At 54.9% G+C, this 23,296-nt stretch overlaps 1 protein-coding gene and 1 long non-coding RNA gene across 4 annotated transcripts; one reads left to right on the forward strand and one right to left on the reverse strand.

The window, feature by feature from the left end:
* The first annotated feature begins 2,292 nt into the window (after nt 1–2,292).
* Nucleotides 2,293–14,761, forward strand: LOC124234473 (ral guanine nucleotide dissociation stimulator-like). Of its 3 annotated transcripts, XM_046651817.1 has the most exons (15): nt 2,293–4,287; nt 4,444–4,610; nt 5,049–5,165; nt 6,017–6,207; nt 7,665–7,777; nt 7,911–8,272; nt 9,055–9,270; nt 9,630–9,733; nt 10,230–10,296; nt 11,827–11,880; nt 12,299–12,373; nt 12,938–12,970; nt 13,339–13,460; nt 13,667–13,770; nt 14,095–14,761. In XM_046651817.1, exons 2-15 carry the CDS (start codon nt 4,476–4,478, stop codon nt 14,250–14,252), a joined length of 1,851 nt encoding a protein of 616 aa, XP_046507773.1. In that variant the 5' UTR covers nt 2,293–4,287; nt 4,444–4,475; the 3' UTR covers nt 14,253–14,761. The 3 variants fall into 3 exon arrangements, with proteins under 3 accessions (XP_046507773.1, XP_046507774.1, XP_046507772.1); XM_046651816.1 differs by having other exon boundaries at nt 2,294–4,610; XM_046651818.1 differs by lacking the exon at nt 12,938–12,970 and having other exon boundaries at nt 2,293–4,610.
* A 1,110-nt stretch (nt 14,762–15,871) lies between these two features.
* LOC124234472 (uncharacterized) lies at nt 15,872–21,896 on the reverse strand. Its single transcript, XR_006887318.1, has 3 exons — nt 21,446–21,896; nt 19,166–19,561; nt 15,872–18,551 (listed from the first exon to the last, which is right to left on the reverse strand). It is a non-coding gene; the product is annotated as an uncharacterized LOC124234472 (long non-coding RNA).
* Between the last annotated feature and the right edge of the window lie 1,400 nt (nt 21,897–23,296).

Genomic DNA, 23,296 nt, shown 5'->3' on the forward strand with positions numbered 1-23,296 from the left:
AGACTGGAAGTGTCAGTTGTGGGTGGGGCTGGTGGTCCTCGGGCTGTATTTTGGACATTCGTGCCCCTCTTGCATGCCAATTCTGTCTCCTTTTCTCACAGCAGGTTACACATCGGACCTCAGCCCTCACTCCCCGCGGTGAGTCCTCAGGGCTCTGATGACCGTGTGCTGCAGGCCCCTTAGGGAGAGCGACTGATCTCCTCATCCCAGGGCACCCACGGGAGAAGAAGCCAGAGGACCCGCAATCAGTGGCTCAGGCTGGATAGGAAAGATGCACGCGGTGGCCTCCATGCCCCCCTCGGAGTCCCCGGTCTCACTCCAGACCATTTCTCCTCAGCTGCTGTGACCTCCATGCTCCTCCCACAGAACCCACTGGTGCCACCGACCCCCTCAGCGCCACAGGTAGGTGACTTCTCTCTCCAGCTCCCTCTAGGAAGTCAAGCTATTTGGCCTCAAAGTTAGGACCTGGCAGTCGCAGAGAGGAGCCGCCGTGAGGGACCCTGGAGCTGCCATGGACAGCCTCTGCTCTCCTCCAGAGCAGGGCATGGCACCTCCTCGTCGGTCCAGTGTGTTGACCTGGAACAATTTACTTTCCCTCTCTGTGCCTCAGTTTCCTCACCTGCCAAGCACGAAGAATAACACTGCCTAAGGTCGTCGTGGAGGGTCAGTGAACATGGACGTAAGAACACCTGGCGCAGGAACCACGGGGGATTTAGTGGACAAATATTGAGTGGGCGCGTGCTCTGTGCTGGGCAGAGGGCAGACGACGTTAGTGAGGTGTGTCCGTCCCTCACCAAGGTCACTGTGTATCGAGAGAGACTGGAAATGAACGTGCAATTACAATCGCAAAGAATTGTCACCGAGAACTGTGTTGTTTGCCACTTACTACATGCCAGGCTGTGTCCTGTTGTTTCTTTCACTGTTAACTTTTCCCTTTGAATAAATATGAAAGCACATGAAGTTGCAACAAAAATAGTACAGAGTGCCTTGGACCCTTCCACCAGCTTCTGCCGGGGGTTAACATCTTGCGGGACTCTAGTACAGCGTCACGACCAGGACATGAATTGACAGTGTTAAACCCACAGACCGCAGACTTCTGAGGTCGCTAGTTTGACATGAGCTCACTGGGGGGTGTGTGTGTGTGCGTGTGTGTATGCGCGCGCGGTTCTATGCCATTTTATGACACATGCAGATTTGCGCCACCACCACCGCAATCCACACACAGAACTGTCCCATCCCCACAAGCCCTCCCTCGTGCTGCTCTTTCATAGTCACATCTGCCCGGCCAGCCCCTGGCCTTCACTCATCTGTTCTCCATCTTTATAATGCTGTTGTTTTGAGAAGGTCGTATCAACAGAATCAGAAAACGTGTGACCTGTGGGGCGCGGCTCTCAGCATAATGCCTCTGCCATGTGCTACCTCCTCTGAGAAAGTCTTGTGACCTTCATAATTTCCCTACAAGGATGATTCTCCCCATTTTATGGTTGAAGAAATGGAGGTTCAGTCATGTTGAGTGACATGCCCAGGGTCACATGGCTGGGGAAGGAAAACAGGGGATCTGACCCCAAACATGACTCACGGATGAGGCCACAACCACGGTACCCGAGCTCTGCACTGCGGCGTCTTTCTGGGAGTAGCGGGTGGGGTTGGGGAGGGGTAGAGACGTTGACAAGTGACTTCCTTGAAGGACTGACATTTGCTTCCCATTAAGAAAAAGGTCTCTTCCACGTTGGATGGGACTGAATGCAGTTGTTTCCTTTCTTATCCCCCAATCGGTGAAATTGCTCCAATCCTGTTACTTTGAACTTGTAAACTAGCATCAATCAGGACCACTCCAGAGCCTCACCAGGGTCCAAGATCTCAGACCCTGGACACCTACCTGGCCCATATGCTGACTTGAGGGCCCCAGAACCTGCATCTTGACCCCCCGCTGCATTTTTAAGTGCCTTTTGATTGTGGCAAAGTATGCATAACCTACACTTGGCCATTTGAACCATTTTTCCGTGGACAATTCAGTGGCATCAAATGCATTCACAATACTGTGCAACCATCACCGTGTTCATTTCCAAGACTTCTTTTCATCATCTCAAACAGAAACTCTGTCCCCATTAAACACTGCCTCCCCATGACCCTCAGCTCCAGCCCCTGTGAACTTCTATTCTTCCTTCCATCTCGATGAATTTGCCTGTGCTCGGCACGTCATGTAAGGGGAACCGTATCATAGGTGTCTTTCTGGGTTGCGTTTATTTCACTGAGCGTAAGGTTTGCAAGGTTCATCCATGTTGTACCATGTGTCAGAAGTTCATTTCTTTTTAGGGCTGAATCTTCTTCCTGGGAACTATTGCACAGAAACACCCAAATTACTTCTACCAATTTCCCCTGGCCCTGAAAATTAACACAGAGAACCTTTCAACACATTTCTTCTCCAGACTGGGAGGGCTCTGAGGAAAGGCCATTGTTACTGGAATAAGCAAGGGCAGGCTGGGAGTGGGGTCTCAGGGAAAGACGCCCTCAGGAGGTACCAGGGAATCCCCAAATGGATGGGAGGGTCTCAGCAGTAACTGAATTCAGGATGTGGTGGAGTCTCAGACTGGGTGCTAGTTCTCTGGCCGTGGGGTGAGGGGCTGGTGCTGCATGACAGGGAGAGAGGACGGCTCACCGTGTTCCTGGGACACCAGCCCCACGGGAGACAGGGAAGGCTAGTGTGCCTTCCCGATGGACTGGTGGTGGGAAAAACTCAGCCTGGAGGAGACAGCCGTGTGCCCGGGGTAACCAGAAGGAATTACGTCTCCTTCAGCCAAAGCAGACAGCCCCTCGTCCTGGGCTCGCTTTATCCAAATGGGAGCAAGAAGGAGGAAACAATTGAAGACGCTTCCAGATGTGAGATGTGTGGTGGCAGAGACTGTGCCCGGGAGATTCTGAAAGGCCTCACTGAAGTGACCTAGGCTGTGACCAGAAGGACAAGACTGAGCCACGCCTGCGTAGGTCCGGGAACAGGGAGTCGGGGGAAAGGCGCTGTTGGTGCAGAGACTCTGGGGCAGAAGTGAGCGTGAGCAGAGGAGGTCAGAAAGCTGCCCAGGCGGCTGGAGGGAGCCTGAGAAGCAACAGGAGCTGCGGCAGGGGCGGTGGTTAATAGGGCCAGATCAGGGAACCCGGGAGTCTGCGTTCATTTGGGTTTCTCTCTCACAACACCGCTCCCAAAAGTTGCACCTCTGAAGTACGAATATTGAACTTCTCCCGGTTTCCGTGGTCTAGGCATTGGGCACGGCTTAGCTGGGAGCCTCTGCCTCCAGGTCTCCGTGAAGCAGGACCTTCAGTCTCAACTGAGGCTAGACTAGGGGAGGATTTGCTCCCAAGTCACTCACACGGGTGGTGTCAGGAGTCATTGGGACTGAGAGTCTGAGTTTCCATGTGACTGTTGGCTGGGCGCTCCCTCAGATCTCGCCTCCCTTGGCCTCTACATAGGGCAACTGAAATCATCGCCACTTGCTATCTCATTTCCAGAAATGTGACAGAGAGAGCGCTCAAGAGATGGAAACAGAGGGGGAGATAAAGGGAGGGAACTCAGGAAAGCAAGCAAGAGGGAAGTGACAGAGTTTTTGTAATTAAAACTTGGATGTGACATTCCATCAGCTGGGCTGTATTCTATTGCTCAGAAACCAGTTACTCAGGATGTAGTGGTTCCACAAGGATGTGCACAGCAGGAGGGAGGGAGCGCTGGGAGCCTTGGTGGAGGCTGCCCACCACATAGGCCGACAATGAGGCGCTTGGGTCTGGTTCTAAGGCCAACAGGAGACTGGGAAAGGTTGAATGCTAGTGAATGACAATATCTGAATTTCCTCCAACTTCCAACCCTTGAAGGCGCAGACCTGACAATGAGCCCCCAAGGGGCAGTGACTTTTCCCAAATCACACGGCTGGAATCCAGGCCTGTTGGGAGAGGTATTCCCGACTGCATCCACCCCTTCTTGTAATTCTTCCACCTCTAAGTTCGGGGACCAGACCCAGGTGGCACCACCTCCCAGATATGGGAGGCGTTATCACATGTCCACCCGAAGACGTCCCTAGGAATGTGTTTCTAGCGCCATCCCATCGTGCAGGTTGGGAGACTGGGGAGGCCCTGAGAGGCACAGTGGCTTTTCCAGGACACAGAACTGCTAGGAAAAAGGCGATCCGAACTGGGCGCTCTCTCTTCAAAGCTGGGGCGCTGGTTCCGATCCCAAGGAGCTGTGGGGAGGGCTGTGATGGAACTTTCTGTACAGCTCGGGAGATGTCACGGGCAAGGAGGGTGAGCGGTCAACAGCCCCGAGGGGGCTTTGGGTGGGTCTGATGGAGGGAAGGGCCCCCCATCCTGGAACCTTGGAGACATGACCTCACTTCCTTGGCGACCGACCCCAACAGAGCTTAGAACTCTGGTCACCAGGCAGCCATTTTGTACACATAGCCCGTTTGACCAGAGACACTCGACACAGGAGGATGTGTTCATGTATCCCCTCTTTGCGAGGCTCTGGCGCACAGAAAGCCAACAATGACAATCTTTTCCGTCGCTGTCGACATTGGCTGAGACCGCACCTCCAAGACCTCGGGCCGTTCAGAAGAAGGAACCCTCAGGTAACACAAGGCAGCCCAGGGCGGGCCACTCCGGGTCAGGCCACAAGTGTGATCCCACCCTCCCATGCGGGCAGCCCCACACCCCTTGACCCTTATTGTGTGTGTGTGTTGGCGGGCATGGAGTGACAGAAGGCAGGGATGAGCGTGGGGCTACCCTGGACGGGAGCAGACGGTTAGGGCTTGGAAGCCTGGCGGTATGTCGTGTTCATATCCCAGGTGGTGGCTGGCAGGATGGAAGGTGAGTGCTGGGAGTCAAGCTGCCCTACCCGTAGGTGAATCCCAAGCCCATGAGGTGTCAGCTCATTCGCTCCCTGTCTGGAGGTCTATGCGGATGCGCCTCTGTCCGTGCTCGGTGTGCGGGAGAGTTTTCCCCCTGTGGGCAAGTGCAGGCAGGCCCCTGCTACCTGCCGCCGCGGCCACCGGACGCTGTCTTTGCAGAGCTCCACCCAGGAGATGGTCCAGGAGCTGGCGCATGGGTCCTACGGCTCCATCTCCCTGGACAGGGGGCAAGTGCAGCAGACCACCGACCTTGCCCGGGGCTGGACTGAGGGGAGAGTGAGTGACACCCGGGGCCCTGAGATCACCGGGGTGTGTCCACAATCCAGAGTCAAATCTGGAGCCCTCCCCTGGACCCGCCCAGGGCTTTCCCACTGGAGTGTCCCAAGGGCCCAGTCCCAAAGGAATCTGGACTTCCACGCCTCCTCACCAGCTACCTAGGAGGGTGGGAAGTCGCTCTTTCCTAACCCTAGGCGGAGTAGGCAAAACACTGATGTTTGCGCTTCACACTCGGCCAGGGGCATCTTTGAAATTTGCCATTTTCTGAATCTGAAACCTCTGTAACGAGGGTCTCAAACCTCCCTTTCGTGTCAAAGAAAGAAAAACCAGCGTCCTTTCTTGTAGTCAGCCAGATCCTCACAGCGTCTCTGTCTCCCGACTGGGGAGGGCTGAGGTTCCCACCAGACATTTCCCGTCATGTCAGGAGCACATGAAGCCTCAGGTGGGGGAGCGGGGGAGTCCTGCAGCCCTGGCTTAGGGCGGTTCTCAGTTCCGACCCACAGGACCCTGAGCAGCCACTTGGCAGCCCGAAGCTTCCATCCTCTCATCTCTAGAATGGGGATGTTTGTGTTGGATTCGCTGGTCAGTGCTCTTAATGCACGCTTTGGTGCGGGGCGGTCTGTCCTTGCCAAGCCAGCCAAGTGTCCTGAGGAACTCATCGTATAATCCTTCCCCCGCCCAAACTCAAATTGTACTTTTCAAGCCTGGAAACCGGTTGGCTGTGGGCAATCCTGTCCCTCCTCTGCACACATCCCTGAGGGGCTCACAGTTCCTGGGGGACCTCCAGACCTTGACTTCCTGGAGGTTCACGCTGGTGCTGGTGACTCTGTGTCCTTCCTCATCTCACCCAGCGCGGAGAGTCACTCGGGCAGCGGAATGAGGCCTGCAGGATGCGGGCCCTCCAGGCAGGCCTGCTGGAGAGGCTGCCACCGTCCATAGGACCAGCCTTGGCGCCTCGAAACGTGGCCAACGTCACCACCATCATGTTCGACTGCGCGGCTGTCCTCACCTCCCACGGGGTCCTGGACCACCTACTTGCTACGTGAGTGCCCAGCCCCTCCTCAGCACAGTGGTGACTCTGCCCACTGCCAGCTGTGTGTCTTGGAAACGGCCCTCCATCTCTCTGAGCTTCGATTGCTCCTCTGCAAAGTGGAGTGGGACAGGATAAACTTCATCGGGTTCTGGTGGGCACGAATGGGATGAGCCACGGCAGGTGCTTCCCTGGGGCCTGGCTCTACAGAAGGGGCTGAGAGACGTGCCGTGGTTGTTCCCGGTTATTCTTTCCCTGTCCCCGATGAAGAGCAGTCTGCTCCCCCATCGCTGGGATGGGGCCTTTCTGAGTTTGCAAAGGCACACGGAAAGCACTCTGGCAGGGAGTGTGGGATTCCATCCAGCTGGTCGTGGGGAGGGTCCTTGGAGTAGCCAAGGAGGGGTCTCCGGGGCCGCAGAGGGGCCCCAGGCCCACTCAGCTACCGGGGATGCTTCTGGTTGGAGTTCATTCGAGAACACTGTATATTAAGCACCTGTGACATGCTTTAGAGGAGCTTTAGAGACACTTGGCACAACGCAGTGAATGAAGCAGGCACAGCCCCTGGACCCCCGCAGCAGCCTGAGACTCAGATAGTCACACACCATATCATCCACAGATCCTGTCCCCCGCCTGTCCCAGGGGATGCCCTCCTATGCTCCTTTACGACTGGAGGCCTCTTCCCACGTTCTCATGCATGATGGACCCCAGCGCCAACTAAAGACCTGAGTGTTCTTTGAGTGCCAGACGAGGGCCTCCTGTCTCCACAGAACAGGGCTGGGGGAGAACAAGAGGACAGAGGACTGTGGCTGGGGCGGGCCCGGCACAACTCTGATCTCACTCATCTTTTGATTCCTCTGGGAGGGCTGAGGTCTGATGGCTTCTACTGCAAGGGGATAGGAGTGAAAGAGAGCTGTGGGTGGGGTCCCAGAGCCCCTGGGAACCAGAGGGGAGGCTGGCTTGAGCTGTTCCCTAGCGACCCATCCCCACCACAGTCCCGTCTCCCTCCGCTTTCCCTTCTCCATATCCACCCCTTCTGACCACCACCAGCAGGCCCAGAAGAGAAGGGGTGTTAGCGAGCCGCTCACACATCGGCCTCAGTCCTCAGTCCACTTGCACAAGGGCGTGGAGGGCTGGGCTGGACTGTGTCCAGCCTCTTTGCGAGAAGAGTGGCAGTGGGAAGAAGAGACTCACACAAACCCCGTGTTCCACCTGCTGGATGAGCAGGCCTGCCACTGCCAGGATGGCCACACAGGAGTCAGCGCCGGGGTGGGATTCCCCCCTGGTGGAAAGGGGCAGGCACAGGGCCCAGACCCAAAGCAGGGTGCCTTGGGAGGACAGTGTGGAAGTGACGGCCAGGCCTCTGGCTCTGTGGCCCAACTGCTTCCGCCCAGTACCGCGTCTTCTATGGTGGGAACCTGGCTGGACCCAATGCAGGATTTCTGGGAGCCCACGCCCTTTCCCTCTTTCAGGATGCGGCTGGCCTCTCTGCGTGTCATCTGGCCTGGGTCGCACCTGGGAGGCCCTGCCTACCTTCCCCAGGTCCAGCTGCAACATCTGGGGCCCAGGAGGGCAGAGCTGGAAGGTGAGGGGACAGCAGTCTGGGAAGACTGTCTGCGGTGGGGTTCACGGGCTGGGGTTCCCTTCAAGACAGCAGAGTCTCTCCTGTCTTGTAAAGTCGGGTACGTAGGTGAAACTTTCTCTTTCTCCTGCTGCAGCGCCAGTTCCAGAGCTCCTGCCGGCTCTAGAGCCAGAGCAAGGGCCAGCTCCGGGGCCAGAGGCAGCTCCAGCTGTAGTTCCACCGTCCGCGCCGGAGCTGGAGGCAGCCTCACCACCAGCAGCCTCACCTCCAGCAGCCTCACCTCCATCGGCCTCTCCAGGGCCGGAGCGAGCGCCATCAGCTTCAGCCCCAGTGCCAGCTTCTGAGCTGGAGCAAGATGCGCCATTGACTTTTGGACGATCTCTGCCTCCAGCTGCCGAAGTCACCGCAGAAGCGAGCGCCCAGCTGAGAGAGGAGAGGCCTAAGCTGCTGGACTTCCCTCCGAAGCTGGTGGCCGAGCAGCTGACCCGGATGGATGCGGTGAGCCGCGGGGCTCTTGGGCTAGGTGGGGCCCGCCTTGGTGGGCCATCAGCTGCCCCAGACCTCCTGTTCCCTCAGCCGCAATCCAACGATGTGGGTGCAAGTCACAGCTCCCCCACTTACCCACCGGGTGACCTGGGCCACCTTCTGGCCCCCAAGTCCTTGCTGTCCCCACATGGACAGTAGAGAGCACACCAAGGGCGGGCACCTGCTGGGCAGAGTGGCTGTGCAGATGGATGAGGTCGAACAGAGAGGGAGCGGGGCAGAGAATAGCCCTCTGGTGGGGGAGGGAAGCTCACTGGAGTGCTGCCAAGTCCTGGGTCACTCACCCATCGGCCCAGGAGGCCTCAACAGCCTCCGGACTTAGTAGACACCTAGTGCGTCCTTACCTACATGGAAGACAGGCAAACAAAGCCCATGGTTGTTGCTGCCTCGGGGGAACGTGCATCTGAAAGGGGAGTGGGACCAGGGGGTGATGAGAACGGGTGGAAGATGCCCCTTGAGATGGGCAGGTGTGAGCCGTGTTCTGGTGCTTGGGGGAAGCAAGACTGGGCTGCGAGCCAATGGGACTTCTCTTCCCCGCCCCTATTGGGTCCTCGGTCATCCTGCGCTGGGCGGCCTCAGCGGACACAGACAAAACCCAGAGACTCCCAGAAGCTTCAGGCCACCTCCTCAGGTTCCTGAGCTGCAGCTGACCAGTGCCTCCTGCCTGGGGCTGCGGGGGCCTGCAGACTCTGAGCTCGGGTGTGGCAGGGTCAGGTGACAGTCCCCATCCTCCCCAGGAGCTGTTCAAGAAGGTGGAGCCCCGCCACTGCCTGGGTTTTGTGTGGTCCCAGCGGCCCAATGGGAACAAGGAGTACCTGGCTCCCACCGTTCGGGCCACTATCAACCAGTTTCTTCACGTGTCCGGCTGCGTCATCACGACGTGCCTTGGGGACCTCAGCATGACGGCCCAGGACAGGGCCAGAGTCGTCGAGCTGTGGATTCAGGTGGCCAAGGTCAGTAGTGGCAGGGCCCAGGGAGCCCCTCCCTGGAGTCAGGGGGACTGCCCCTTCTCCTCTCGCAGCTTTCAGCCTTGAAGTCGGTGGTCTGGGCCTCGGCAAAGTCCTAGGCCCCTTGCTGCCAAGGGCCTGCTGACCTTGAGTGCTGGTCCCAGTGGTGGGAAGCTCCCTTCCCGCCCTGGGTTGAGCTAAAATCTTCCTGCCCGCGAGCGTTACTCATCAGCTCCCAGGTGTGCCCTCCCTCGCTTCCCTGGGCATCTGCCTCATCCAGGACAGCAGAAGCCCATGAGGGGACACAAGCCAGAGGAAGCAGGGCTCCAGCCCGCCGTCGCAGCTCATTCCCTTCCCTTCCTCAGGAGTGCCGAGTCCTTGGAAATTATGCGTCCCTGCGTGCCATCGTGTCTGCTCTGCAGAGCCCCTCCATCAGCCGTCTGCAAAAGACATGGGGACGAGTTGCCAGGTGGGTAGGCCGTGCTCCATCCAAGCACCACCAGGGCGGACCAGACATCCCCCGTACGACTGCCATGGACCCCTCATTCAGCTAGGACCAGCTGGGAGGCAGCGGACCCTAGGGATGGGGACTGGCCTCCTTTCTCGGGTCTCTGAGACTCTCTGAGACCCTAGGCAGTGGTTCTGCTTCAGGAGTCAGGTTCCCCCCTTGTCACATCCTGGAGTGAGCCACACTGGAGATTTCCAAGGGTGTACTTCGCAGCAACGGAGCCCTCATCGGCAACCAACACTGTTAGAAACAATGTGCTCAGTCGGAGTGGGAATGGAGGCCCCAGGTGACCGCAGGAGAGCCTCCACCCGAGTCCCACGGTGACCTCAGAGCTCCGAAGAACCCAGGGAAAACCCTCGTCCAGGCCCCAGGCCCTTGGAACCTTCCGGGTTCTCAACAAAAGGCATTTCGCCTTCAACCGCCCCGGGTTTTCTTTCCTTCTTTCCTCTCCCCTCAGGAAGAGCTCTCGAAAGTTGAAGAGGTTCATCAAAGACCAGTGGGTGAGCAGGAGGCAGCTGGTGAAGGTAAGACGGAGGCTGCACATCTGGAAGGAGGGGGAGCGAGAGGGGAGGGGACCCGGCAGGATGAGCTTTGGTTCTCCTGTCACGTGAAGTTGGTCAGGAAAAGATGGACAGGAAGAGGGATGTGCTAGCTCCATGGGCAGGTGGGGGCAGTTTGGGACAGGAGGCCAGGGGCATGGGATAGAATGGTGCGGGCTGGACTGTTCCGGGAGACTGAGGACCTGGCAGAAGGTGCCGGTGTCTGGCTTCCATGCTGCTCCATCAGCTGCCCTGCATCTTCCTCCTGGCCACTGGCTGGAGCGAGTGGGCGGGCTTCCTTTCTTCCGAAGTCAGCCCAGTCTGTGCTCAGGAAGCCAGGGCCCCACTGCTCCTTCTGTCTTCACTGTGCCTCGCAAGAAGGGCACCCTGCCTGCCTGAGGGATGGGCACTGCCGGATCCCACGGGCCGGGGGCACTCAGGGGCTTCCCAGCCTTGGGACGGACACTGGACCTGGGACAGATCTGTGTCCCCTCGGTGACTCCCCACTCTGGCCCCTAAAGTGGGCGCTGCAGACAGTCCCAGTGGGATGCTCACCCAGGTCCTTGTTGGCGATGACATGTGCCCCGGAGGGCAAGGGCAAGTGCCCAGGGAACTGATGGCTTCTTCAGGGATCCTTCCTGCCCAGACGTCAGAAGTTTCCTCGTAAAACAGAAAGGAAATGCCACCCCGCAGTGCCCTGGTCGCCCCCTCCCCTGCTAGTCAGACGTGGCATTCGGGGTCCCCATCCTGAGCGGATGAAGAAAGAATTCTGTGCAGGGGAACTCCCTGAGGGGATCCTAGGGAGCTGAGGGCTTTAGCAAGGCCTTGGCCTCGGCCTGGGATCAGAGACTCCTGGGGGTTGGGGCTGGCAGAAGCCACTTGACCAGGCCTCCTGAGACACCTCATCTCCCTCCATCCATGGCTCGGCCCAGCTGGGGGCCCGAACACAGCCTGAGAGTCCCGAGGACAGCACTGTGGTCAGCGGCTGGGCAGAGGGTGGTGTGAAGGCAGAGGAGACAGGGCCTGTGGCTGGGAGGGGGAGCAGCCTCTCCTCTGGGGCCCCCTGAGCAAGTCCCTGCCCCTGTGTGGGCCTCGGTCTCCTCATCTGGGAGCCAGAGGGAGATGAGCCGTGGTGCAGGCCTCACAGTGGGTGACGAGGCTCAAGGGTGGGGAGGAATGTGGGGAGCTTGGACCTGGCTCCAAAGGCAGGCTTGAGCGGAGAGCAGTGATGACGGTCAGATGACGCTTGGGCCTCAGGAGACTGTGGGAGGCAGACAGAGTTCGTCAAACCTTCCAGACGAGGTAACAGGTTCAGGGAGGCCTGGGCGGGCCCAAGGTCACACAGGAGTGAGTGTTGGAGCTGGGATGGATCTGGAATCAGAGCACCCTGGAGGTGGGAGCCGCAGGGGCACCAGGTGACTGGGGCCACATGTCCAGGGTCCCCGATCTGGGAGGGGTCTGGGAGGACACTTGGAGGGGAGCATCGGCTCACTGGCCCTGTCAACACCCTGGCAGGAGGCGACCTCTATGTTGACCAGCCTGGAGACGGGCCCCATAGGTGCCCAGAAGGTAAGGGTGCCTGTGGAGGAGGGGCCCAGGAGTCGCAGGAGAGGGGACTCCCCTTCCTAGCCGGAGGTCTCTACCAGCAGAGAGGGAGCCTTTCTCCTCCAGCCCTGCTCCTGGTGCCACAGACCTGAAATGCCTGCATTGGAAGTGACCAGGAGGAGGCCTGGAACGGATGGGCGCACAACGGATTTGGGACAGGGAGGGGCGGGGACCACGTACCCTGGGTTTTGCCAGAGCCGGCTGCTGGGAGGTGCCTGCAGGAGTTTGGGGTTCCTGGAGGAGAGAAGAGGAGGAAACTGGGGGGAGGCCGCCTAGGTGGGTAGCTTGGGCTGGGCAGGAGGCTGGGGTGAGGAGTGGAGGAGAGGTCTTTGACGGCTCCTGAGAGCGGGATCTCATCACCATCTCCACCCCGCTGGCACAGGGGCTCATCCCCTTCCTTGGCACATTCCTCAATTACCTGCTGCTGCTGGACACCAACATGGAGGATTACCTGGAGGTGAGTGAGCCTGGAGGTGGGGCTGGGGATCAGGATTCGGAGATTTGGGAGGAGAGACTTGCACTGAGGCCTGAGCTCACAACCCTTGGCAGAGTCCTCTCGTGAGGGCCTCACAGCCACCCCGGGAGCTGGGTGTCATGCCCATCTTAGTGATGAGTGAATATAGGATCCAGCTGAGCCGCCAGTCCAGGCTGCCTGACTGCGGAGCTGCTGGAGGGTGTGTCTGAGCTGGACTCAGCCTCTCCCTCAGGCCCCGCCCCTGCAGGGAGTGAAGCCAGGCCCCTCCAAGGCAGGAAGCACACGAGTGGCTGAGCATCCCTTCCTGCCTGAGGCCTCAGTCTGTCTGTCTGTCAGAGAGGGCTGTCTTAGAATGTCCCTGAGCCATAGCCCCGTGGCCTCCTTGCTCTGGAGCTCAGAGTCTTGCCCGGGACCCATTCCCGTTTCTGGTAGCGCCTGCTCCCTGGTCGACCCTGCTGGTAGTGCAACCTGAGAAAGGGTGGAGACGGGGGCTAGCTATGGGCTAAGGGGGCTGTTGCTCATGGACTTTGGCTCTCTGCCTTCCAGGGAAATGAGATCAATTATGAGAAAAGGAGTGAGGTGAGCAGCTGTGGCCTCCCCGTGCGGAGGGTGGGGCTGTGGCAATCAGAGACTCCTCCGGGGAAGACCTTCTCTGGCCCGATGCCTTGGGCCTTGCTTTTCTTGGGAGAGTTCGGCACCCAGAGCTGGGAAAGCCGTCCCATTGGTGCGTGGGGGAAGGGGCTGGCACCAAGGACACCTTCCTGCAGGAGGAGCTATTTTTTCAAGCCAAGTGTGAGAACGAGCAAGTCCTGCACGGAATTGGAAGGAAGGAGGGTTCCCATGTGGGCCAAGACCCCAGACCAGCTCCTTGACCCTCTTCTCACCTGTCTGAGTCCCCAGCACGGTCCCCCACCCAGGCCCCGTCTGCATCGTGTCCTTTCTCCCAGGAATTCAAAGTCACCCAGCAGATCTTCCTGCTCCAGGAGGCAGTCCATCTTTACCACATTGAGGCGGAGGAGCGATTTGGGGCCTGGTTCGAGGCCATGGAGCCCCTCAGCGAGGATGAGAGGTGAGGCGGGGCAGGAGTTGGTAAGGGCAAGGCGGACTCTCTCTGATGGCCAGCTCCAGGGAGCCCGTGCCCGTGGCTTCCGGGTCAGTCCCGGGGCTTGTCGCATGGTCACCCGTGGGGCCCTGGGACTCCAACCGCTGGCCGTCTCTGGGAGGGTCACCTGAGGTGTGGCTCCCGGTAGCTGAAAAGTCCCCTCTGTCCTTTAGCTACAGCCTGTCCTGCCACCTGGAGCCCCCACAGGAGAGGGCCGGCAAGATGCGCCGGTTTTTCCTGCCCAGGAAGAACCGCGCATCTCTCAGCTCAGGGCTCGGTGAGTGTCCAGACAGGCAGGGACTGAAGCCAGGGGCTCTGGAAAGCTTCGGGCTAAGCACGGGCCTAGGGAGATGGACAGCCGGCACGGGGATCCCAGCTCCACTGCTGACCAGGCCTGTGAGGGACAATTCCCTTGACCTTTGTGGGACTCAGCTTCCTCTTCTGTGAAATGGGTGAAGCGAAATGCCAGCTCCCATGTCAGGGACAATGGGGTAGTGTTGACTGAACACTCAGGACAAGGTTTGGAGCAGAATGCAGTGGGGCTGAGGTGTTGGGCTGGGATACTGGTGTGACCCCCCAATCATCAGTGTCTTCTCTTCAGTCACCAGACCCCTGACGCAGAACCCAGCAACAGTGGCAGATCCCGGTCCTTCCAACAGCTCGAGTGCAGCCTGCTCTTCAGCGGCGGGGACACAGCTGGGAAACACGCGGGGCCCCAGGCCGGCTCCTCCCATGCTGATGGGGAGAAGAACATCCTAAGCCTTTTCCTGGGACCCCTGGAGCCCAAGAGGGAGGGGACGACCCCACCCCACAGGCCTGGCATCTCCACCCCAGCGCCTGTTTACCACTTGGGAAGGGGCCGTATTTCTTTCGTGTTAATAGTTAGTGCTAGTTTTGAATTTGATGTTAAAATCCTGTTTCTGTTCCAGCCTGCGAGTCACGGTCTGGTTCTTTCCCCTCCTGTGCTCGTGTCAAGGAGACACAGACTCTCGCGTTCCTCCTGGAATGAAGAAATCTTGCAGGGTCTCGGCTTATTGTATGTGAGAGAAGGGAGAAGGGCCAGGCCCCTCCCTGGATAGTGAAGGACACCTCCGCGCCCCCCCTTACTCAGAGGACGGGTTCATTTCAGTGTGGTTCACGTGGGCCAGGAGCAGAGACAGCACCCAGAACTCCTGGCATTTAGAGGGTGGAGGTACTTTCACAGGCAGAGCAACAACCACTGGAATGCGGGTGTCTTTCAAATGGCACGGGCCAGCACCACGACCTGCCCCAGGACAGTGGCTGCTTTTCCACCCCTTTGGAGGAGAGGCCACGTTTTCGGCTTCTCTTGTGGAGGTTCCTCTTCACCAGATGTTAGGAACTTGTCGTTTTCTAATCAGGCTCTGGACAGCAGCAGCTCTAAGTGCAGAGAACGATGTTAAAGCTCAAAACGTGCATGTGGAGGGTCAAGGCCGGAGAAGGTCATGTGCAGATGGACTAAGGGCAGGCAGGACCCTCCCTCCCCCGGCCCCTCTGGGGGCTCCATGTTCACCCTTCACCTGGATTGGAATCCTCTGGGATCCCGGTCCACGGCTCTGAATTCCTTTCCCTGCAAGTTTGGTATCCAGGGGGACAGATCTGTGATGCCGCTTTGAAGGCTGCATCTGGGCATCCTTCCCGACGCATCACTGCTCCTTGTCCACCAGGATTCCCTGCCTCCGTGCACTTCCTTCTACAATTCTTGGAAGGGCAGAAATTCCCTCGAATGCCTCGGCCTCTCTGTCCCGTACCTCGTGGCCACTCCTCCCTGGCAGGGTCTGACGGATCACGGGTGGAGTCTGCTTTGCAAACATTAGATACCCTAATCCTGGCCAAAGAATGACCTATACTCTCCCTCGCTGCCCAGGGTGACATCTGGGCCCCTGTGGTTCTGAGGTGTGTGGTCTCAGGCAATGACCTGTTCACACACTCAGGCATGTTGTTTCTGACTCATCCTAACGGGGCAGGAGGACCTGAGCCTATAAACCATGCAGCCCCTCGGAGGGCTGTGTTCTCTTGCCCAGCCTTATGCTCCGTTTATGGTGTGGGTGTGAATCTTTCCCGTTGGAAGCTTTCAGAGATGAGTCGTGAGAGGAGGGTGGTTGAGGGGTCCAGCAGGGAACGCAAGCAAACGGATGACGGGTAAACACAGCCTGACAAAATTAAAACACTTAAATGGTTCCAGTCTGGTGGTGAGCAGACACTGCTCCGAGCTCACTCCAAGAACCCACCCGGTGACCAGGAGCTAGAGGGTTACCACCTGGCATTTTGAACGCCCCCCCCCCCCGCCCCACCCCGGGAAAGACTCTGTAAGACTAGGACCACAGGAAGTGCTTGGCCCTTCTGAGTTCTCCCCTCCTTTCTGATGGCTGCAAGTGTCACCCAGACACACAGCAGCGTGAACCCTGCCAGGGAGGCCTCCTCAGTACGGCCAGCAGCTGAGGAGGAATGCTGGTTCCCAGCAGCCCAGGCCCTTCTTGGTATGGCACAGCCATCCAGGAAGGTGACTTTCTAAATGGAAGCCGGAGCCGGCTGTACCTTCCCGCCACAGAGAAAGAGAAGTGCCAAGTCCCAAGGCTAGTCCAGGCCCAGGAGGAAGACACCGTGTCCAAGGGGTTTCCCTCACAGGGCCGTGAGGCTCCTGAGAGCCGACCCTTTGGTTGCAGCGCTTTGTTTGTCATGAGCCTACCAGACGGCAGAGGACAATAACTCGTTGCCTCTTTGGGCTTCCAATGGCCAAAAATGAACTGATCGCCAACAAAAAGAGGCCCACATGTGCAGCACCTGTATCTCATCAGTCTTTATGTTACTTTGATATAAATTTTAGAGAGAGAGCTATATATATATGTTCACTCACACACAAATATATCATGCACTCTAACTTATTCCAAACAGAATCAAGAAATAATACTCATACTCCTCAAATGCACGCTTTTGCAGCTGGTTCCCTCTCGGTAGCTGGTATTTATAAGCACCTTCTTCCAGGACCCATTTCATCTTCCCTTCGCCCTCCACAAACCCCGCGGCTGGTCATGGTGCTCTGCCTGGTTAGGGGACCATAACCTGCCTTCCTGAAGGGTCCGGGTCATGGCAGTCCTACCTGGATTGGATTCTGCTCATTCCCTGGGGACTTCAAGCCCAGGACGTGCTAGCCCCCAAAACGCGGTCAGGAATCTCCTGAAGTCCACACGTGGGCTTCCTCCTCTCCAGGCTGAGGAGCAGAGGGAAGCCCGAGTCCCAGAGGAACACGAGGGCTCCACACAGTGTCTGCTTTGCATGTCAAGATGGAGAAAGCTCAGGGGAAACTCTGAGGGTGAAGCAAGGCAGTCCGTTGTCATCATTCTCTGCACTGAATCCACCCAGACGGTTCCAGCAGAGGCTCCACAACAAGCAGCCCCAAGCATCCAGGCGGGAGGCCGGCTGCGCTGTCCTGCCTGGGCTTGCCCAGTACATGCATGGTCTACATATTTTGCAAATGACCACAGCTGAAGATGCCCAAGGGCTAAGATTCACCCTGAGCTAACATCCATTGCCAATCTTCCTCGGGTTTGTTTTTTTTTCCCTTGAGGAAGACTAGCCTTGGGCTAAGATCTGTGCCCATCTTCCTCTATTTAACATGTGGGATGTCTGCCACAGCATGGCCCGATAAGCGGTGTGAATGTCCACAACCGTGACCCAAACGTGCCAATGCCGGGCCTCCAAAGTGGAGTGGGCCAGTTTAAGCCCTGCGCCACCCTAGGTTATTTTAACACATCACTCTCAGAAACTGATAAATCTGTCACGTGAAGGTAAGCAATTCTAAAGAGGATTTCCATAATACTGCAAGCTCCATCCCTCCAATAGACAATCAAGTCCTAACAAGCAGCGGTTTATCGTCACGTTGCTGATTCCGGAAAAGGTCTCTGTTGACAGCACGATCCCTCAAAGGCCTTGTCCATTTCTGTGAATCCAATTTCCAGCACATAGAGATCTAAAGATTGAGGCAAATGTGGTATTTCCTCCTTGCAACTCTGAATTAACATGCAATAAAGAGCAGAAAAATGGAGACCTGGAAGCAGACCTCTTATTTGAGAACAGAGATATACCAGCGCTTTTGAAATGATCTTTGGAATCTACCGGAGTATTACACAGAAGGAATGATCCATTCCGACTAGGTAGGTTTTACTGTGTCGCTGTGAGGGCGAGAACGGAATCATCCCGCGAATCGGTAACTCTCTGTGACTTTCAAGCGCAGATAAATAATATACTTCGGAAAGGAAAATGCGAGAGCACCGTGAAACGGAAAGCCCTCCTTGCTCTACTCAGCTGAAATCCAGTCTCTCCTCCACAAGAAATCCCTGTCTATGCTTCCTATGTCCCACAGAGGAGTTGAATAAAAGAAAAGGATTGGTATGTCTTGAAGTTGCAAGAGCTCAAGCAAGAAAACGTGGGACCCTTCAAGGAGACGTCAGTGAAGTGCCGGGCTCCATCGCAGGGGCACCAGCGTCTCCTCTCTTTCCTGGTGCTGTCAGCACATCCTTCTTGGGCGCTCACTTTCTCTGCCTCGCTGCTGAGCCTGTCCACAATTGCTCTCTCCCGCCCTCTTCCCTGTCCCCTCCTGTTTGCTCAGATCTTCCACAGTCACCAGCAATTGTTGGCTGTGGAGCTGTGGGATGCCCAGACCAGTTCCCAGAATCATCTCTGCCAAATCTGAGGAAGGGCAGGGGTGTGCATGGGACTGGACGGGGCACCCCATGCGAGCGCACCCCGCAGGAATTCACCTCTGCTGCAAGGTGCAATTTTGCAAGGCTACGGCAAGTTCCAAAGGGCTTGCCACTTCTCTCCTGCCAGCAGACCTGTTGGGGCTGGTGCCACGTGCTCTCCCAGTGACCCCTCACTGCTGGGTGGGATGGCATTCTAGTAACTGGCCTTCTGAATATGTAACTGCGCATCCTCAAAGAGATGGGAATTCTTAATCCGGGCTTTGGTCTGGGTTGATTCCCACGATCACGCAGCTTCCTCTGCGAAGACTTGACCATCATCACTTCTTTTCCTCTCATCCTGTAAAAGTAATCATGAAACTGGACCCAAATGAGAAATGAAGCATGGCTTCTTAGGACAATTATCTCAGTTTCCCTGCACTTCCACCCTTCCTCTCTCCCTCTGGAGCTCTTCTGACCTGTGTCCCAGGACATCGTCAAGCAGATTTGGGTCAAGGACAGAAAGCTCAAGGTCAAAACTCAGGACTGCTCCAGATCAGTTTTCCTCCCCCATCTCGTAACACCCCCTCCTTGTTTCAGTGTGATTTTATTCTCTTTTATTGCTCTTGCCATTCTCCTCTGTGCAAGTCCTGGCACTCTCTCTGAGGACACGTGATCCCCCAGCTTACTATAGATCCCAATTCCCATCCTTTCTGTGTTTTCTGACTATTCCTTTGGTTAACCCATTGGCCAGTTGTTGCTCTTAGCCTCTTTAGGGTCTAAATCAATTGTGACATTATCAACTACCCCACTCTTAGCGACTCACTCCCAGGTCCCGACATTTACATAACCCAAACCATCATGTTCACAACTAAATAAGTTAGAGTCCAGCCCCATGGCTGAGTGGTTAAAGTTGTGTGTGCTCTGCTTCAGGGGCCTGAGGTTTGCGGGTTCAGATCCCAGGTGCAGACCTACTCCACTCATCGGCCACGCTGTGGAGGCATCCCACGGACAAAGGAGAGGAAGACTGGCACAGATGTTAGCTCAGGCTAATCTTCCTCCTAAATAAAGAAATAAACCCTTCAGAAAATGTATTCATCCACCACAAATTCCTGATTTCCAATATGTCTTCAAACATTCATACAGAAGATACCTGTTCCTTCAGATCGGAAGTGATGCCAGATCACCATGTCCTCACTTTAATTTCCTCGTGGACCTGTCAGTCCTACATTCCACGGACTGTGATCTCAATAGTTTCCTTGAAATAATCAAAAATTCCTTACCACTCGTCTTATTTGTGTTGTAAAACTGGAAACCCGGGAGATCCTGATTATCTGCTTTGCCATTCTGCTGCTAGTCTTATGATAACTGCTGAAGAAAAAGCACACAACACGATATTTTGTCATCACCATAAAGACAAAATCATCTGCATCAACTGGGAAGCATCCATAATGCCTGGACATTTTTTTTCTTTTTTCATCTCTCGGGTCAATAGCAAAAACACCAAGGCACTCAGTTAACAAATGGGCAAAGGAGTAGAATAGCCATTTTTCCAAAGAAGACACACAAATGGCCAACAGCCACATGAAAAGGTGCTCAGCATCACTAATCTTTAGGGAAATGCAAATCAAAACCACAAGGAGATATCACTTGACACCGGTTAGGGCGGCTATTATCAAAAAAAGTAGAGGTGACAAATGTTGGTGAGGTTGTGGAGGAAAAGGAAGCCTTGCAACTGTTGATGGGAATGTAAACTAATACTGTAATGATGGAAAATAGTCTGGAGGTTCCTCTAAAAATTAAACCTAGCGTATAATGTAGCAATCTCACGGTATTGTGTTTTGTCCTTAAAATTTCTAACAGAGTATATATTCTGTTAAGTGTTCTTAAAACAAAATAATGATAATAGTAAAGGGGGTGGGAGAAAACTTTGGTAGATGATGGATATGTTTATGGCCTCGATGGTGGTGATGGTCTCATGGGTGGACACTTATGTTCAAATTCATCAAGTTGTATACGGAAAAGTATGACATCATTACCGATTCTTCTGCACCTTAAAACACAACATGTCCTCATCCAGAAAATGAATATTGACTACGTCTGGGGACAGACGTTAGTCAGACTTATCGTGGTGATTATTTCACGATACATGCAAATCATTATATTGTACAAATGAAACTAATATAAAGTATATGTCAATTATACCTCAATTAACAAGCGCACACATCATACAAGACTATTTGAACATTGCAAACAAGTTCAGTGAATCCCTGAAACTATCCTATCCCCAAATGTCACAGGAAGCAAGGAGGATGAAGTAAGATGGAAAGATGTTGTGCAAAGCTGCATGCAAATTAAAATCCTTTAAGTTGCGTTCAGCTGCTGTCACTGCCAACCAAGACAAGCATGGACAGTCCTCGGTGAGTCAGCTTCCGGTCAGCTCTTCCCCAAGGCCCGGCAGTCATGCGCCCCTCCCCTAGTGGGTCACTCTGCTCTGTCCTCCAAAGTGGCCAGCAGGAAACCCTGGTAAGATTCTGGATGACAGCCGCTTTCTATCCTAGATACTCACGTTTTAACAGACACTCGAGATGAAATGTCAAGACTTAAAAGCAGAAGTGTCTATTTGTGTAGTGTAGGGTATAAGGGAAACCACAGGAGGTCTTTTCAGCATCTCTCAACTCATAATGCAAACATAGCCCTGTCTTCAGAAGGACCGTCCTTGGTCTTTGGTGCAGAGTAGGGCATGTCGCAGGTGGCATGAAGGACAGGTTGTAGCAGCACTATCCTCACTCCAACAGAACTATCTCACTGGACATGACCCCGTGGGTCTCCAAAATAAGTTACTGAACATCAAGAAAAAAAACTTTCTTGAGAGGGGCAATTTTACCGATCAAGGGAAAACTTCTGAATTTTTGCATCTTATAACAAATAAATGATATGTCCTCTTCTATCCTAATGAGGTAGCATGGGTACTTCCATAATAAATACTTTTCATTTTCAGTTCAAACATGCTCAGCTGCTTTCAAAAACCAAAAAACCAAAACAGAAACCCAGGCATGTAAAATTAAGTGTCTTAACTTGATAAAGTACTAACACAGCAGTGGCTTCTAAGGGAAGAGCTTTCAAACGAAATGATCATTTTTGGTAATGACCGTAGAAGATGGTGCTATCGCTGTGAAAGGATGGAACCAATCCAGAACGAGCCAGCTTTTGATTAATGACAACGGAATTGAATCAGATGCCAGAAATACTCACTTGGAAATCAAAGTCCCATCATCATCCCTGGAAGCATTTCTGGAACTTTCCCTTTGGACACAAATTTTTGTCTTCCAAAGGAGCAGACATAATACAGAGCAAATAGCAGACAGAGGAAGATGAGTCCCAGTTTGCCAGGCACCAAAAGGGAATTAGTGCCCCTGAGTCACATCTCTAGGAGCCCCACTGGGTGAGGGCTTTCACCAGGACCACACATGTCCACTCAGCAAGGGGAGTCCTCAGGGATGTTCACCTTACTCCCCAGCCCATCGAAACTGAAACAAGACAACCCAGAGAGAGAGAGAGAGAGAGAGAGCACATGTTAAATTCAATGAGTTGGGGGGCCAGCCCCACGGCCACGTGGTGGAGTTCCCGTGCCCCGCTTCAGCAGCCCAGGGTTGGGATCCTGGGCAGGGACATGGCACGGCTCATCAGGCCATGCTGAGAGGGCATCCCACATGGCACAACCAGAAGGTCCTACGACTAGGATACACAACTATGAACTGGGGAGGGGAGGTTGGGGAGAAGAAGAAGGGGAAGAAGAAGAAAAAGATTGGCAACAGATGTTGGTTCAGGCGCCAATCTGGAAAAGAAACAAAAAAAATCAAATGAATTGCTCACGTAGGGCACGCAAAGCGTCTAACTGTGAGGTGAAACAATGGAAAAACAAACTTACTGGCCTCCTGGCAGGAACCTTGTTCTTTAATGAGCACAGGCCTCGTGCTTCACTGTCTCATCCCCTGGGAGGATGCTGTTTGGTGCGATAGAGGATGAACTTTCCCTGCAGAGGTAAACATGCATTTGTTCTTATAAAATCAGGATTCTGCTCTCTACTTTCATATCTCAGTTGTCAAATATCCACTGTGATTATAATCATTTTACTATTATTTGAGACAATTTCAAAGGTTACACAATATGCAACGAAAAGAATGTCCTAATTTGTTCCACAGTGGCCTGAAGGGAAAGTCACCAGACAACAGGCGGGGAGGGAAGGCTTACTTCAGCAGCAGTTTGAACAAAGGGATCTCGGAGGACCTGACGTTTTGAACTGAAACGGAGTATAGAGTAGGAATACGTGTGTGGATCCTGGGGCGGAGATGAAGGGTGACTGCTCAGTGTGCTGGCAGCAGCAGTGCTTGTTCTGTCAGGTGGTTCTGAGAGTTTGCGTTAAACATCACTCCCTGGATGTCAACTGTAGTCATCAGACGAGATCGGAGACCGAGAGGTGAAGGGGTGTCTAGTTGGCGAGGGGGAGTTAACAGCTTCCGTTGGAAATATGTTTGCTTAAGGTGCCTATAACATACACCTGTAGCATTACCTCAGAAATAAGATCTGGACGGGGTTTTTAGACATCGTCATCATAGAGATAACAGTGGAAGGCATTGAAGCAATAGAAGAAATGCACAAGAGTACTGAGACAAAGTAGGGTCAATGGAGAGAATAGGGCTCACATTGAGTCCTGAGCTTTCGCAATAGTGCTGTGTGAGAAGGACCCTGTGAAGGACACCAGGGAGTGTGAGCTGGTTCACAGGCAGTCAGCAGCCTGAGATGTCGAGAAACCGACGACAGGGAATCATTCCAAAAGAAAATCGTGGCCCAGTTCTGCGTTTGTTCCAAGTATTAGAAAGATGCAGAAACACTCTTTGCATTTAATTATGGGGAGATAGCTGTGATATTATCAAGATTGATTAATACACAGACCATTGGTGATTCAGTAAGTCTGAAGTGTGGGGGAGTGAGGAGATGGTAATTCCATGAACACTGATCTTTCAGGTTCATTGTGAAGGGGAAGGAAGACGTGGGGCGAGAACTAGAGAGAAATGGGTTCAGGAGAGGCTGTTGTTTCAATAA

This window comes from Equus quagga, unplaced genomic scaffold (assembly GCF_021613505.1).
Source record: "Equus quagga isolate Etosha38 unplaced genomic scaffold, UCLA_HA_Equagga_1.0 790_RagTag, whole genome shotgun sequence".
Taxonomy (NCBI): domain Eukaryota; kingdom Metazoa; phylum Chordata; class Mammalia; order Perissodactyla; family Equidae; genus Equus; species Equus quagga.

Excerpts from the sequence above, each read along its gene's own strand:
- LOC124234473 (XM_046651817.1), top strand. The coding sequence starts at position 4,476 with ATGTGTTCATGTATCCCCTCTTTGCGAGGCTCTGGCGCACAGAAAGCC. Across the intron at positions 5,166-6,016 it reads GGGGCTGGACTGAGGGGAGA|CGCGGAGAGTCACTCGGGCA; the intron begins GTGAGTGACACC and ends CATCTCACCCAG. Across the intron at positions 7,778-7,910 it reads CAGGAGGGCAGAGCTGGAAG|CGCCAGTTCCAGAGCTCCTG; the intron begins GTGAGGGGACAG and ends CTCCTGCTGCAG.